Source organism: Nycticebus coucang, chromosome 4 (assembly GCF_027406575.1).
Source record: "Nycticebus coucang isolate mNycCou1 chromosome 4, mNycCou1.pri, whole genome shotgun sequence".
In the NCBI taxonomy this organism is placed as follows: domain Eukaryota; kingdom Metazoa; phylum Chordata; class Mammalia; order Primates; family Lorisidae; genus Nycticebus; species Nycticebus coucang.
The window spans coordinates 68,487,840-68,502,557 of record NC_069783.1 but is presented as its reverse complement, the minus strand read 5'-3'; the positions used below and the strand labels follow the sequence as shown (position 1 = coordinate 68,502,557).

Below are 14,718 nucleotides of genomic sequence, written 5' to 3'. Positions count from 1 at the left end.
TGATTAATTATGAAGTCATTTAAAATTCAAATACCTGAGTTCTTTAAAAAGTTCCACATTCTGGTGTGTCATCAAATTGTTTAGAAGCCACTCAAGGCACCTGAAATTAAAACATGTAATTATTACATGTTTATATATCAAGTATATATAATTTATTAAGTAGGACTCACAGTTAAAAACAGAAAATTAATCTTGCTAGGACATGCTCAAAATTTTTAGCTTAACAATCAGAAATTTAGTATTGTTTTTGTAAGTGGTTATTAAGAGAATATTCCCTTTATATTAATAAGAACATTTCTAATTAAAAAAATTTCAAGTTTGTGTTAAATGGTTTATGAAAGGATTTGCATACTTCTAAAATCTTCTTTAAAATTTGAAAATTGGTACCTCAATTCTTAAAGAGTTAAAGACTGCCAATTGTTGCACTGATATAATAGTATGTCTACTCCATAAACAATTTTAACAGAAAATGTACTATAAAGAGTGACCATAGTTTTTATAAGTGTGTATATAACCCACCCATGGTTACCTACAAATACAACACTTTTGAGGAATTTATTAATTAGCCCAAAAGTAAACAGGGACTTTTCCTATCCCCATCCTATTTTTCCTTAATTCATTCTTACAGCTTCATATTCTCTTAAGAAACTAAAGCAACCAAATTCCTAAAAATGCGATGGGAGGAAAAATAAGAAAGGTAACTCACTTTTTCTTTACAGAATCTAATCCATAGGTCCCTGCTGATGTGTAATAGCCACATACAGTTTTCACATTAATTGTTTCCTTCATTGTCTCACCACACTGCTGTATTAAACCATCCTGTAAATATAAATAAGCACTGGAAAGGCCCATTTCACGTGGGAAAAATCAGCTTTGATATGTGCTTTTACATATTAAAAAGTAAAAAAAGGAAGAAAGAAAGAAACTCATTAAGTGCAGTAAGCCTAAGTTTTTGTTTTTAAGTCCAATAAAAATACTGAAAAAAATTCAACAAATATTCAGCTAAATAGTTGGAACATAAAAATGGAAAGAAAGCAGGGTGTGGGGGAGCATAAGGCAAGGATAACTATTGCTATCCTCTTTCTTTTCTATATTCCTCCTGAGACCTTTGCAAATTTCTTCAGCAGCATTTGCCTGTTCTTTTTAAGAAGTCTTTATTACAATTATCTAACCATGTGACAGACAAGTAAACAATATCAGAAAATGCTTATTAAAGTTTAAAATAGCTATTGATATCTAAGAGATGCACCTAAAACAAATATATTAATGTTTTCAACAACTTAATCTAAAATGTTAATATGGAAGGTTTTTAACGATTCTTAATACATGGAATTATCACCTTTCATTCAAATTCTAAAATATATTCATCATGCGAGTATATTAAGTTGGAGTTAGTAAATCATAAAAATGTAGAAAGTGAATTTAGGACAAAACCAAAATAACGAAGTTAGAAAATAAAGTATATTCATTAAAAATAAATATTGAAATGATCAAAACATTAAAAAAATCAAATGCTCTTGGCCAAGGATATTCAGCAAACTATTAATTAATATACTTCAAATAAATAAATACATAAATGCCACATAAAAAGAAACAAATTTTTTAAAGATTAAAATAAACTCTGACTCCATTAGAATTGGAAACTTACCTGGAAATCACCTAGATTCCTCCCCTTTCCTGTTAATATCTTGCCTGTCACCACGACCAGTGGATTATCCCTGCTTAATCCCTCTGGTATTCATTTTTCACCTCAATACTCATTGCTATTATGCTAATATAGACCCTCACTTGGACTACTGCAATAGGTTTTTGTCTTTAATGCTGTATTCATCTTTCCTTCCATCCACCCTTCACATTGTTCCTGAAGTATTCTTTTTAAAACAGAACTTTATCTTTCCCCTGATCAACATCTTCTGAAGATACTTAACATGTAAAGGCTAAACTTCTTAATGATACATAGAGACTTTCATGATCTGGTTCTGCCTCTCTTTCTCCAATCCTTGTTATGTTTATGCTAAAGCCATGTTCCTCTTAGATTCTCTAATTCTCCACTGTTTCGCCTCTCAAGGTCTTAGTTTACTTTGTTCTTTCTACCTGAAATGTCTTCCTTCCCCTCTCTTCACATTTTACAAGAAAAGCATATTTTCAATTTTCAAGACTCAATCCAAAAATATAAATTTCCTCTGTAACATCATCAGGTTACCCTAACTACTCCCATCTTTATGCATCCACTAAATTCTACAGGATGTTTATTATCATACCTGTAATACTGGATAGCTGTTATTTTACGTTTGGGTTTGTATTATGTATCAACCCTCCTTCTCCCCCCACTCCACACAACACTGTGAGCTCCTTAAAGGCAGAGACGACATCTTAATTTACCCTTGGATTTCTATGCCTAGCTTGACACATTGTTCAATACACTTCTGCTGAATAAACAAATCTATCATTCCATCCAGAGATTAAAATTTAAATTTAATAATTTAAAGTTTACATACATAGCAGGCATACAATACTTTTCAAACCTATGAACTAAATTAATTAGTAATCTTAAGTCATCTACTTAAAAGTCAAGATATGTCTTAATGAATAGAAATCTATAAATGAATTTAGACAAGTAAATATTTCCCACATCATATTAAGATACCTACACAGAAACAGCCTGCATTCATTTTATAGACATCATGTCTCCCACAGTTATAATAAATCCCTCAGTTGTAATAAATTGCTTTTGATTAAGCATTTTGAATGATTTTATAACAAATGGCATATTTATACATTTTTGTTTTAAAAACTGTAAAAAAGCTAAACTTTATTTTTGCTTCTGGAACAGATATTCTGCTGCGAAGATACCATTGTGATCCTTTCTTTGAGTAATGTGCACACTTACCAGCTGCAGCATACAAGCTGCTGCTAGAATGGCAATAACTCGACTGGGCTTTATTAAGACGTCATCTCGATACAGTGAACCAAATGCAACTTGCAGTGCTGAAAGCAAAGTTACACATGCGCAATGAAATAATGTCTATTAAGAGTATTACAAAAATACCAAACACTGTCTCCACACATAAAGACATTTGCCTAAAAATTTGGTAGGTACACAAAAGGACAAGAGAAGTATCACTAATTAAAATGCTAGTAAATGTTTATCTGGTAGAGGCACACTCCTATTCCCAACTACTAGGGAGGCTTAGGTGGGAGGACAGTTTGAGCCCAAGACTCTGAGGATGCAGTGAGCCACTGCACTCTAGCCTGGGAGACAAGCAAGAAACTGTCCCTTAAGAAAAAGACACACACGCACACACACAATTATAAGAGGGACTTTACCTAACAATTGCAATCAATGTAACCTGGTTCTTTATACCCTCAATGAATCCCCAACTATTAAAAAAAGTAAAATGCTAATAATGGTTATTAACAGCATTAATTTAATAACAGCATTGTAAATTTCTATTTATTCTAACAAATCTAGCAGCTTTCTTCTAACATCTAATCTTGACATATGTTAGTAGTTAAAATGAAGATACCCCTGGAAGAATTTTTATACTATCCTTTGAGTAGACCAATTTAAACAAGAATGCAGACGTGGAGATAATCACAGCACCATGGCTTTCAGTGCTTTGCCCCTGGGGAATATGGGACAGCTCCTGGTCCCGTTCATCCCACACTCATACCCAGCCCCACAGCAATCGATGCCTGTCCATCCCGCTCTCCACACCACTCTCATCAATGTCCCACATGGTGTACTTGGTAAATATTCTTTTTATTTTCCTTTTTCTGCTGGAACCTTATGTATATGTGTGTGTAAATATTCCTAACTTTTTTGTTTGCCTGTATTTTTGGCACTGGGTACTTCCAATGTGGGCTATCAATGAGGGTAGCAGAAAGAGCACTGGAATAGGAAGTAGGATAGTCACAATCTGATGAGGCCCCCTCAACTACTTGGAGATCCAAATTAAGTCCCTGACATCCACTGGGCCTCAGCTTCCTCATCTAAGGATTATTATAGCTCTCAAATGACACGGATTACATGACTCATACTTTCGCTGCTCCCAGAAAAGATCATACACAGGGAATAATCAATGAATATGATTTACCAGATTTTCTATGTAATTTTTAAAAAAACTGATACTTTTCCTTCCTTCATCCTACATCCTCCATATTCTAAGCAGACATATTTACAAAGATAAGTAAACAGAGGGATAAGATCCACATGACTAAGGAGATTAGGGATAAGAAGAACAGGGCTGATAAATTATGAAGTAAATCAACATAAAATAATCACTTTAGGATGTTAAATGGAGCTTTTTTTTTTTTTTCCTAGATTACAAGGTTTGGATATTTATTTTCCACCATAATAAAAATATTATGTTTTGTGACTTTTACATAATAGTAATTAGAGTGTAGTTACCTTCTATATCAATATTCTGGTCAGGAATCTCCAGTTCAATAATATTCATGCTGGATTCTTTCCAAGAACCACTGAACATACTAGAAAAGTAACCAGACTTAAAAAAAAAAAAAAAAGGTCAATGAGTATCCATTACTTTCTGTGTCTTCCAAATTAACTTCCAATTTCTAACTCCAAGCAACTATTTTATCAAAACTAATCCATTATTTTATTTGAAGAGAAAAAGAACTGCCAAATATACCTATAAGAGAAAAGAAATTAAGATAAGGATACTACTAGGTTTATCAAATTATACTTTCAGTTTAGTATTATTCTAAACAAAAACTAAAACAAATTCTCATTATTCACTATCTAAACTGAATTCTGAAGACTGGTAGGCATGGTGGCTCATGCCTATAATCCTCGTATTCCGGGAGGCTGAGGTGGGTGGATTGATTGAGCTCAGGAGTTTGAGACCAGCCTGAACAAGAACAAGACCCTGTCTCCATTAAAAACAGAAAAACTAGATGGGCATGGTGACACATGCCTGTAATTCCAGCTACTCCGGATGCTGAGGCAAGCGGATTGCTCAAGCCCAAGAGTTTGAGGTTGCTGTGAGCTGTGCCACTATGGCACTCTACCCAAGGTGACGGAGTGAGACTTGGTCTCAAAAAACAAACAAACAAAAAAATAACAACAAAAAAACCCCCAATAAACTGAATTCTGATGTTACTATTCGAACCTGATTATCTTTTTACTTAGTTAATTCTGAGTACATTACATTTTTTTCTTCCTTCTCAATGAGGTTCTAAATTCAAGCTTAGAAATGGTCAGGTATTTAAGTATCCCTTGTATGACTGCACACAAAATGGATACATAAGAACGTAGTAAGGAGGAGAGGAGATTAAAAATCCTCAAACTGTTGAATCTTTACTGTACCTTTGTGGCTATAAAGGGTCCAGACCAGTTCCAAGTCAACACTAACAGAATGATTCCCAAAGAAATTAGGGAAAATCTAAAATTTAATTTCCTCTAATAAGAAAATTCCAGAATGGCCCTAAATTCTTAGAAAGGTACTAGAATGGATTTGAGTCTTTAGCTATCTTCCTGAAAACATCCCATAATTACTGTGAAATGGATCAAATATTAACTAATTTATTTAAAATTTTTTACTGAGTACTTAGTACATAGACGGTATTTATTGCTATAAATATAACAATAAAGACAACAGACATTGTTTCTATATTCAGGGAGCTTATATTTTATGCCAATCCAGTTTCCATGAGCAGTCAAGTTTTAACACAGGCATTCTCACCCTCAAGTTCATGGAACTTACTTTCAGAGATTAAAAAAGTAATATGGACCATTTTATTATCCTAAAGTTAAGACAAATATTCTAATATTCTCTGAGCTACATACTTCAAGCCAAAGTAAATTTATTAAAAAATGAATTTTAAAACAAAATGATTAAAGAGTTAGGGGGAAAAATACCTTTTCAAGTGTTGTTACTGAAAATTGTTATACCATACTGTCTTACCAGTAATTATTCTCAAACAGTAAAACGGGAAAAACATAAACTCCAAAGGTTATGTACTGTTGATTGTTTTATTCACACTGCCTAGAACAATGTATAACATACAGATTCGATGAAAAAATGAATTAAATATTTCAGCCATTATGGGGTGGAATCTTTAAAATGGGGTGGTAAGTAGTATTTTTACCATAGAAATTAAATAGATAATGCTGGCTAAATAATTGGGTCCATATACTTTTTCTGATTTTGTCTTTAACTGAATTTTCTAGGAGGGAAGGAGGAATATATGTCAAGAACTTTTTACTCACATTCAACCTGAACTATAAGTCAAATCAATTTATCCAATTTAAATAATCATATAAAAAATAAACAAACTTAGTAATCTCAACGTTAGTGTTAAACATTTTTTCTCTAACTTTTTCACTTTTATCAACAGAAGGCATCAAAGTAAGTACCTTTAAAATAATGAACAAGAGATAATGCTGTGCTAGTATGTGATAAAATCTGATGCTGAAATCTCAAAATGTTTCTAGGCCAAACTAAGTTTTCACCAACAATGTTTGCCATTTTTCTAAAAAAAAAAACTTTATCAAATGAGAGGACTTAAACAACTACTACAAAGGTTTACTGTGATTTACAATAAAGAAGAGCAAGAGTTTGGGTAACTACCCTGGTTACTCAAATAGAAAAAGAAAATACTTACTTGACATAAATATATTTTGTGTAAGCTCCATTCTTCTCCTAGAGCACAAATCTTAATGTCACTATTTTCACCATTCAAAAATAACGTTTGATAAATATATTTGGATGTACTCTTTAATTTTTTCCTGTTAAAAGAAATGCAAAAGTTTATGTAGATGCCACATATATATAAAGCTGAATGTTTTACTGATTTCGTACATATTTCAAAATACTGCTCTTGTTCGATTTCTAAAAAATACAGTCAACTTATTCACTGTGTAAAAGGATAAGGGGATATTATATATTCAAATTTTCTCATTTACAGAAGAGTACATAAGAAACTACTAAGAGTGGAATCTCTGGGGTGCTCTGTTTCACAGGAGAGATGACAGTAGATAGATGGGGGCAGCATGAGAGGAGCCGTTCACTACACACCTGTTAGCAATTTTCAAACTAATTTAATTACCTATTCAAAAAATTAAAACGATAAGTCAGCAGGTGGTTTTTGCTAATTTCTTTATTTAGAAACCAACACTACAAAGGATCTCAATATAATTGCAATCATCTGCCATGCAACTAGAAAAATAGAGAAGAGCAAAAATTACTACCCCAGTTAGTTAAAAATAGTATATACTACTATCAAAATGTAAGTTTTATTTTGGTAATACATACGATTTTTAACCTAGTTTAAATGCCCCTCCCCCACTGAACAAATGGTTTGCAGCCTTAGATCAAAGGTTTTCAAAACTATGCTCAAGGAAGAAGCATCCTAGGGAACACCAAGGAAAGCTGAGGGATGAACTCCGGACATCTCACCTAACTTCAAACAGAGCAACATCACCTATTTGTAAACATAAGGGATTTCCGCAAAAGAATTAATTTAAAGGAAGAATTGAATTTTTAAATAAAGCTTAAAAATCACTGCTCAAGCCTGGCATCTTAGGTAGCAGCTGGGCAGGTGAAACTTCCAGCAGGCAATCATGGATCAAGTAATGCAGTTTGTTGAGCCAAGTCGGCAGTTTGTAAAGGACTCAATTCGACTAGTTAAAAGATGTACCAAACCTGATAGAAAAGAATTCCAGAAGATTGCCATGGCAACAGCAATACGATTTGCTATAATGGGATTCATTGGCTTCTTTGTGAAGTTGATCCATATCCCTATTAATAATATCATTGTTGGTGGCTGAGTTCGTTTTGGAAGAAAGTTTTTCATCTTAGGGACTGGTGAACAGTGAGGGTTTGAGAAGCTCATGGAGTAAAAATTTGCTTATGTATTTTGTCATGTTTTTCTTCCAAGATGTTTTCTATTCCTGAATTAAAATAATTTCAAAGTAAAAAAAAAAAATCACTGCTCAAGATAATCCATTAAATAAGGCCACAGGCAGAGGCTGATCAGTATCTTCTAATTCCTGGCCAATTCTGACAACTTTCCTAGTATATAAAATTTTTAAATCTCTTTTTAAAAATGAAGGAGTTGTTTCTGATGGTGTAATAAACCAATGCTTCCTACCAGCTAATAAAAATAACACAGACTTAGATCGGAAACCTAGCTCCTTCATACCTCAGTTACCACAGCTGTAAAAAGAGGATATTAATATTATCCACTGCCTTGGTTATGGTGAGAAATAAATTAGACAACGCACTTTCTAGTTCTTGACAGCAGAATGACCATGTTTACTTCCTGTCTCTCACCAAAGTACATTAAAAATGAAGAGTACAAAAAGGAATAAGTCCACAACAGCATAAAGGTGGGTTCACTACCTGATGACAGACAGACGTGGAAATTAGAAATAAACTGGAATGAAAAAGAGCAGTGAAAGACACAGCCCAAAATAGATTATGAAGGGATAGGATGAAGGTTAAGGATATCTGCTCTTCAGAACCCTGGCAGTGGGTGGAAGGAGGATGGTGTCTCAGAGAAACAAGACAGAAGAAGTGGGGTAGAAAATGGAGAAATGTATTCCCTTATTAATGGCTTCTGCCACGCTCTATGAACACAGAGACATAACCGGGCAAAAAGTTTCCAACCCTTTTCTAGAAAGAAATAGAAAAATAACCTACAAGGAAGATCGAAGGCTTTAGTGTACGTGTTGGTGCCCCAGACAAAGCAAAACTCAAGCTGGCATTTGAAGAATCTGTAGCCTGCTAACTCCCAACTCATTCACCCTAAGTCATGGTTCCCAAAGTGTGTGCCAAAGCACAAGGAGCACCACAGCAAACACCAAGAAGCATGTGGAAAATTTTAAATTTGAAGGAAACACAGTGACATCTTTCAAATATTCGATCTACTACTAAATTGGTTGGCCCTAACTATGAGGTATTTCTTTTGGACTAGAAGTGCCAAGAAAAAAATTACTAAGACGCTGAGGGCGCTGTAATTAAGAAAGCTTGGGAGGCCAGGCACAGTGGCTCATGCCTGTAATTCTAGCACGCTGGGAGGCTGAGATGGGTGAATTGCTTGAGCTCAGGAGTTTGAGACCAGCCTGAGCATGAGTGAGACCCTGTCTATACTAAAAATAAAAAACTGAGGCAAGAGGATCTCTTGAGACCAAGAGTTTGAGGTTGTTGTGAGCTATGACACCAAAGCACTCTACCCAGGTTGACGAAGTGAGACTCTGTCTCAAAAAAAAAAAAAAAAAGGAAGGAAGGAAGAAAAAAAGCAAGCAAGCTTGGGAACCGCTGCTCTTTTTAAAACAAAGCATACTTTACCCATAACCAACTTAATAGTTAAACTTCCTATTCAAAGAAAAAGTATGTTGGAAATAGATCTATTTATCCAATTAAAACATGTGTGCACACCAGTTACTCACTCTTAAATAAATAAAGTAGACAAGCTAGAATCACCCAACATGAGGAAAATTACAAGCATTAAAGACCAGAGAGAGAGGGCGGCACCTGTGGCTCAAAGGAGTAGGACGCTGGCCCCATATGCTGGAGGTGGTGGGTTCAAACCCAGCCCTGGCCAAAAACTGCAAAAAAAAAAAAAAAACACCAGAGAGAAATTGGTCACAGAGTAAATACATAATTCAGGGAAAAAGAGAATTTTAAAAACAAACAAACTCTTTCATAAGTGTACCTAGAGATCTGAGATTATTACATTTATAAAGTAAAAGGATGCTAAAATATTATTCAGAGTAACAACAAAAGCTTTTAGAGACGAAAAATATATTCCTAAAATTAAAAAAGCAAAAAGACGGCCAATGAAAAAGTTAAGGATATTTCCCAGAACACAAACCAAAAAGACCTACCATAGAAAGGAAAAAAGAAAAGAGAAAGAAGCAAGAAATCCAAACTTCTGTTGAGAGAGTGATATAGTTTGGATATTTGTCCTCTCTAAATCTCACGTAGAAATCTGACGCCCAGTGTTGGAGGTGAAGGCATTCAGATCATGGGGGCAGATCCCTCATGAACACAGCACTGGTGCCACCCTTGTGGTAACAAGTAAATTCTCAAGTCTAGTAGTTCCCTTAAGATTTTCCTTAACAATCAAATCTTAAGGGAACTACTAGACTTGAGAATTTACTAGTCTCATGGCTGTAATCCCAGCACCCTAGGGAGGCCGAGGCAGACAATTGCCTAAGCTAGAGTGAGGACCTGTCTCTAAAAATAGCCATGTCTTGTGGCCAGCGCCTATAGTCCCAGCTACTCAGGAAGGGGAGACAAGAGAATTGCCTGAGTCCAAGAGTCTGAGGTTGCTGTGAGCTGTGATGCCACAGCACTTTACTGGGGCGACAAAGTGAGACTCTGTCTCAAAAAAAAAAAAAAAAAAAGGATCTGATTGTTAAAAAGAGCCTGGCACCTCCCTCATCTCTTGGTCCCACTCTAGCCATGTGACACACTTGTTTGCTCTTTGACATCCACCATGATCAGAAGCTTCCTAAGGTCCTTACTAGAAACAGATGCTGACACCATTTTTCTTGTATAGCCTATAGAACTGTGAACCAAATAACCTTCTGTTCTTTATATATTACCTAGCCACAGCCAAGCACAGTAGCTCATGCCTGTAATCCCAGAACTTTGTGAAGCATCTGTGGGAGGATCACTTGAGGCCAGGAGTTTGAGACAGCCTAAGGAACATAACAAGACCTCTTGGACCTCATGTCTACAAGAAAACAGAAAAATTAGTTGGATGTGGTGGTGTGTGCCTGTAGTTCCAGCTGCTTGGGAGAACTTCTTGAGCCCAGAAGTTTATAGTGACCTAGGATGATGCCACTGCTCTCCTGCTCAGGTAACAGGTAAGAGACCCTGTCTCCAAAAAAAAAAAAAAAAATATATATATATATCAGCTTCGTGTATTCTTTTCCAGCAACACAAAGGGACTAAAACAGAGGGGCCCCAGAAGAAGAAAACAAAGATAACAAGAGAAAGGAAATTATGGAAGAAATTAATGGAAGAAAATTTCCCAAAATTAAGGTACCCTGTTTCCCCGAAAATAAGACAGTGTTTTATTTTAAGGTGTGCTCCCAAAGATGCGCTAGGTCTTATTTTCAGGGGACGTCTTATCTTTCCTGTAAGTAGGTCTTATTTTCAGAGGATGTCTTATTTTTGGGGAAACAGGGTAGTATATTAATCTCTAATTGTCAGACTCTAACAACTGTCAAGACCATTAAAAGACCCATACTGGCGGTTCATACCTGTAATTCTAGCACTTTGGGAGGCCAACATGAGTGGACTGCTTGAGCCCAGGAGTTCAGAGACAAGCCTGACCAACAAAGAGACCCTTATCTCTACTAAAAATAGAAAAATCAGCTGAACATGATGGCAAACACCTGTTGTCCCAGCTACTCGGGAGGCTATGGCCAGAGTATTGCTTGAGCTTGCTGTGAGTCTCTGTCTCCAAAAAAAAAGAAAGACCCATACTTCAGCACATTCAAGTTTCAAAAGTTCCTGTGCAAAAAAACCCAGTCACCTAAAAAGAAAAGAGAATTAGACAAAGATCAAACTTCCATCAATGCTATAGGCCTAAAGCCAGCAAAGTAGCATCATCAAAGATACAAAGAAAAGTTACTTTAGGTTAGACTTCCACATCGAGTCAAATGATGACTAAAATGAGAGAGACTAAGCTTATATTTAGATATGAATAAATTACCTCTTTTGCATTCTTTCTTGAAGATATTCAAGAAATGAATATACTTGAAAATACTTGAAGATATTCCCCCTAAAATGAATGAGAAAGAAAAATATATAGCCTACACAAAATAGTGAATCCAATCCTAGAGATGGGGTGAAAGTAAGTCCCAGAATAAAAACAGACAGATTCAGACTGAACAGGAGGATAGAGGGAGGTTGGGAGAAAAATTCCATGCAAGTTACGTTTCAAAATATAGAAAAATGTGAAGATATGGTAAAGGAACATTATCCTTTTGTGAATGAAGAGTGGGAGTGGGGTGAGAGGAGAGGCAGTTAAAAACTCCACGACAAAAAAAAAAAAACAAAAACAAAAAGGCACTGTCCAAATAAGACAAACAAAAAAAGGGACTGACTTTAAGCACTTGATGAAATACAAGAAAAACTTTGAAGTTAGGAAATTTTCTTCCTTCAAACAGCCAAAGGGTTGTGATATTGGATCCATAAAGTGATGACTTAACTTTGCAGGAAACAACATTTACATAGATATAACAAATAACTGTTTACTAGATTTCAATTTTTAGAGACAATCTATGGACACTCAAGATCTGGTTGTAGAACAATGTGATCTCTAACAGTTTTGTTAATGTAAAAGTAAAACATGCAGTGGACAAAAGGTAGATGGTGGGCCAGGAAGCTAAAGGTTTCATGGAAGTAGTTTGTAGGTGGGGAGAGCACACCAGACAACCTTAGGAAGTGTGTAGGGCCAACACACAAAATTCCAGAACTTAGTATTTTCTTACCCCTTCATCTATACCAGGCTGAATAATCCAGGCATTTTCCACCAATATGTACATATTAAATTCTGATATGCATCTTCTGATAAAAGTTAAAATTTTTTCTATTCCAATCCACACATGTAGTCTAAGAGTTGGTAAAGTTCTTCTATAGAGGTCTAGAATAGATAGTATATATCTTCAGCTTTGTAGGCCAAATGGACTCCAATTTTGTTGACATGCTAGAGGGCAGATCCTAGGACCTAGAGGATGCCACCATCAGCCTACTATACCTCAGCAAACTTTTCCACCAGCTTATGGGCTATACCCACACTTTTTCCAACAACATCTGAATCTTCAGCTGGGGGGCTGGAAGAGTCTATTCCACACTTGTTCCTTCCTGGGGTATTCTGCCTCATCCTTAGAATTTGTGATTACTCCCTATATTTTCCATTCCTGTATATGTTCAAGAGCTCTTTACCTTAGTGTTTGCCCTGAGTAGTTAATTTGGTTCCAGGTTAATAATGTTTATATTAGGTTGGGTGTGGCCTAGCACTCTAGGAGGCTGAGACAAGTCGATTGCCTGAGCTCAGGAGTTCAAGACCAGCCTGCACCAGAGCTAGAACTTGTCTCTACCAAAAATAGAAAAACTACCTAGGTATCGTGGCAGGCATCTGAGTCCCAGCTACTTGGGAGGCTAAGGCAAGAGGTTGCTATGAGCTGTGAAGCCATAGCTGTCTAGCTTAGGGGAAGTGAAAGACACTGTCTCAAAAAAAAGAAAAAATAAAGTTTATATTATATTTTCCCTGTTCAAATTACTGTGCAGTTTTTCCGTTTCAAATAGGCCCTGACATATATTTAAATACTTACATTAAATATAAGTGGTCTAAATACTAATTAAATGGCCAAGATTGTCCTATTGGATAAAAAAAAAAAAGCAAGACCCAGATGTACACTGTTAACGTGCATGACACCTACTTCAAATATAAAGATGGATAAAAAGTGAAAAGATGGAAAAAGACATACCACTCAAACACTTAGCTAAAGGAAAGGTGTCTACATTACCAGGGATAAAGAGGCATGGACATTTTGTAATGACAAAGGGAGATACAACATCTACTGAGTTCTTATAGGCTAGCCCCTGTGCATTTTGTCTCCAATTTATATACAGGGTTATAAGGCTATTCAGCATAGAATACAGACAACTCAGAATTGAGCTCTTAAAAAGTATGCTACACAGGGCGGCGCCTGTGGCTCAGTGAGCCGGGCGCCGGCCCCAAACACCGAGGGTGGCGGGTTCAAACCCGGCCCCGGCCAAACTGCAACAAAAAAATAGCCGGGCATTGTGGCAGGCTCCTGTAGTCCCAGCTACTCGAGAGGCTGAGGCAGGAGAATTGCCTAAGCCCAGGAGTTGGAGGTTGCTGTGAGCTGTGTGACGCCACGGCACACTACCGAGGGCGATAAAGTGAAACTGTCTCTACAAAAAAAAAAAAAAAAAAGTATGCTACACTGACTCGTCACAGTAGGGGTCAATTTTGATAAGTAAATACAAACATTCACACATAAAACTGTATGAAAATTTTTTTTAACACAAACTATTAACAGTTTGTTTTTGTTTTTTTTTGGCCAGGGCTGGGTTTGAACCCACCACCTCTGGTATATGGGGCTGGTGCCCTAGTCCTTGAGCCACAGGCACCACCCAACTATTAGCAGTTTTTATCTATGATACTTTTTTTTTTTTTTTGAGACAGAGTCGCCCTTGGTAGAGTGCCGAGGCATCATAGCTCACAGCAACCTCTAGCTCTTGGGCTTAGGCGATTCTCTTGCCTCAGCCTCCCGAGTAGCTGTGACTACAGGTGCCCGCCACAACGCCCTGCCACCCTCAGTATATGGGGCCGGCGCCCTACCCAATGAGCCACAGGCGCCACCCTCTGATACTTTTTAAACAATAAACATATAACACTTATGTAGCAAAATTTTTTGAATAAATCATTTTTTAAAGTTTCATTTAAAAAATTACAACTGTGGGGCGGCGCCTGTGGCTCAAGGAGTAGGGCGCCGGTCCCATATGCCTGAGGTGGCGGGTTCAAACCTAGCCCCGGCCAAAAGCCAAAAAAAAAAAAAAGACTCAAGAAAAATTACAACTGTGACCCAACCAATGACCTTAACAAACAAAAACAAACCAAATTGTTTATGTGAAAATATATTCTATTCATAAACTACATTCTTGATCTCAAGCAAATATTCCATTTTTCAACTCGTCCAAAAGG

The 14,718-nt window shown here is 36.2% G+C and overlaps 2 protein-coding genes across 5 annotated transcripts in view; one reads left to right on the top strand and one right to left on the bottom strand.

Annotated features, from left to right (window-relative positions):
• GMCL1 (germ cell-less 1, spermatogenesis associated) overlaps positions 1-14,718 on the bottom strand; it is a 57,521-nt gene that overhangs the window by 41,706 nt on the left and 1,097 nt on the right. For 2 of the 4 annotated variants that reach the window (XM_053587114.1, XM_053587115.1), the window contains exons 2-6: positions 6,628-6,751; positions 4,412-4,508; positions 2,891-2,988; positions 707-819; positions 35-100 (exon numbers count right to left, since the gene is read on the bottom strand). In XM_053587114.1, coding sequence (XP_053443089.1) covers positions 35-100; positions 707-819; positions 2,891-2,988; positions 4,412-4,508; positions 6,628-6,751 — 498 coding nt within the window. Of the gene's footprint in view, positions 1-34; positions 101-706; positions 820-2,890; positions 2,989-4,411; positions 4,509-6,627; positions 6,752-10,576; positions 10,595-12,475; positions 12,510-14,718 lie in introns of those variants that run through there. The other 2 variants (XM_053587116.1, XM_053587117.1) reach the window with 2 other exon arrangements.
• Positions 7,543-7,950, top strand: LOC128583175 (protein transport protein Sec61 subunit gamma-like). Its single transcript, XM_053587147.1, has one exon. The coding sequence runs from the start codon at positions 7,586-7,588 to the stop codon at positions 7,790-7,792; it is 207 nt and encodes a 68-aa protein (XP_053443122.1). The 5' UTR covers positions 7,543-7,585; the 3' UTR covers positions 7,793-7,950.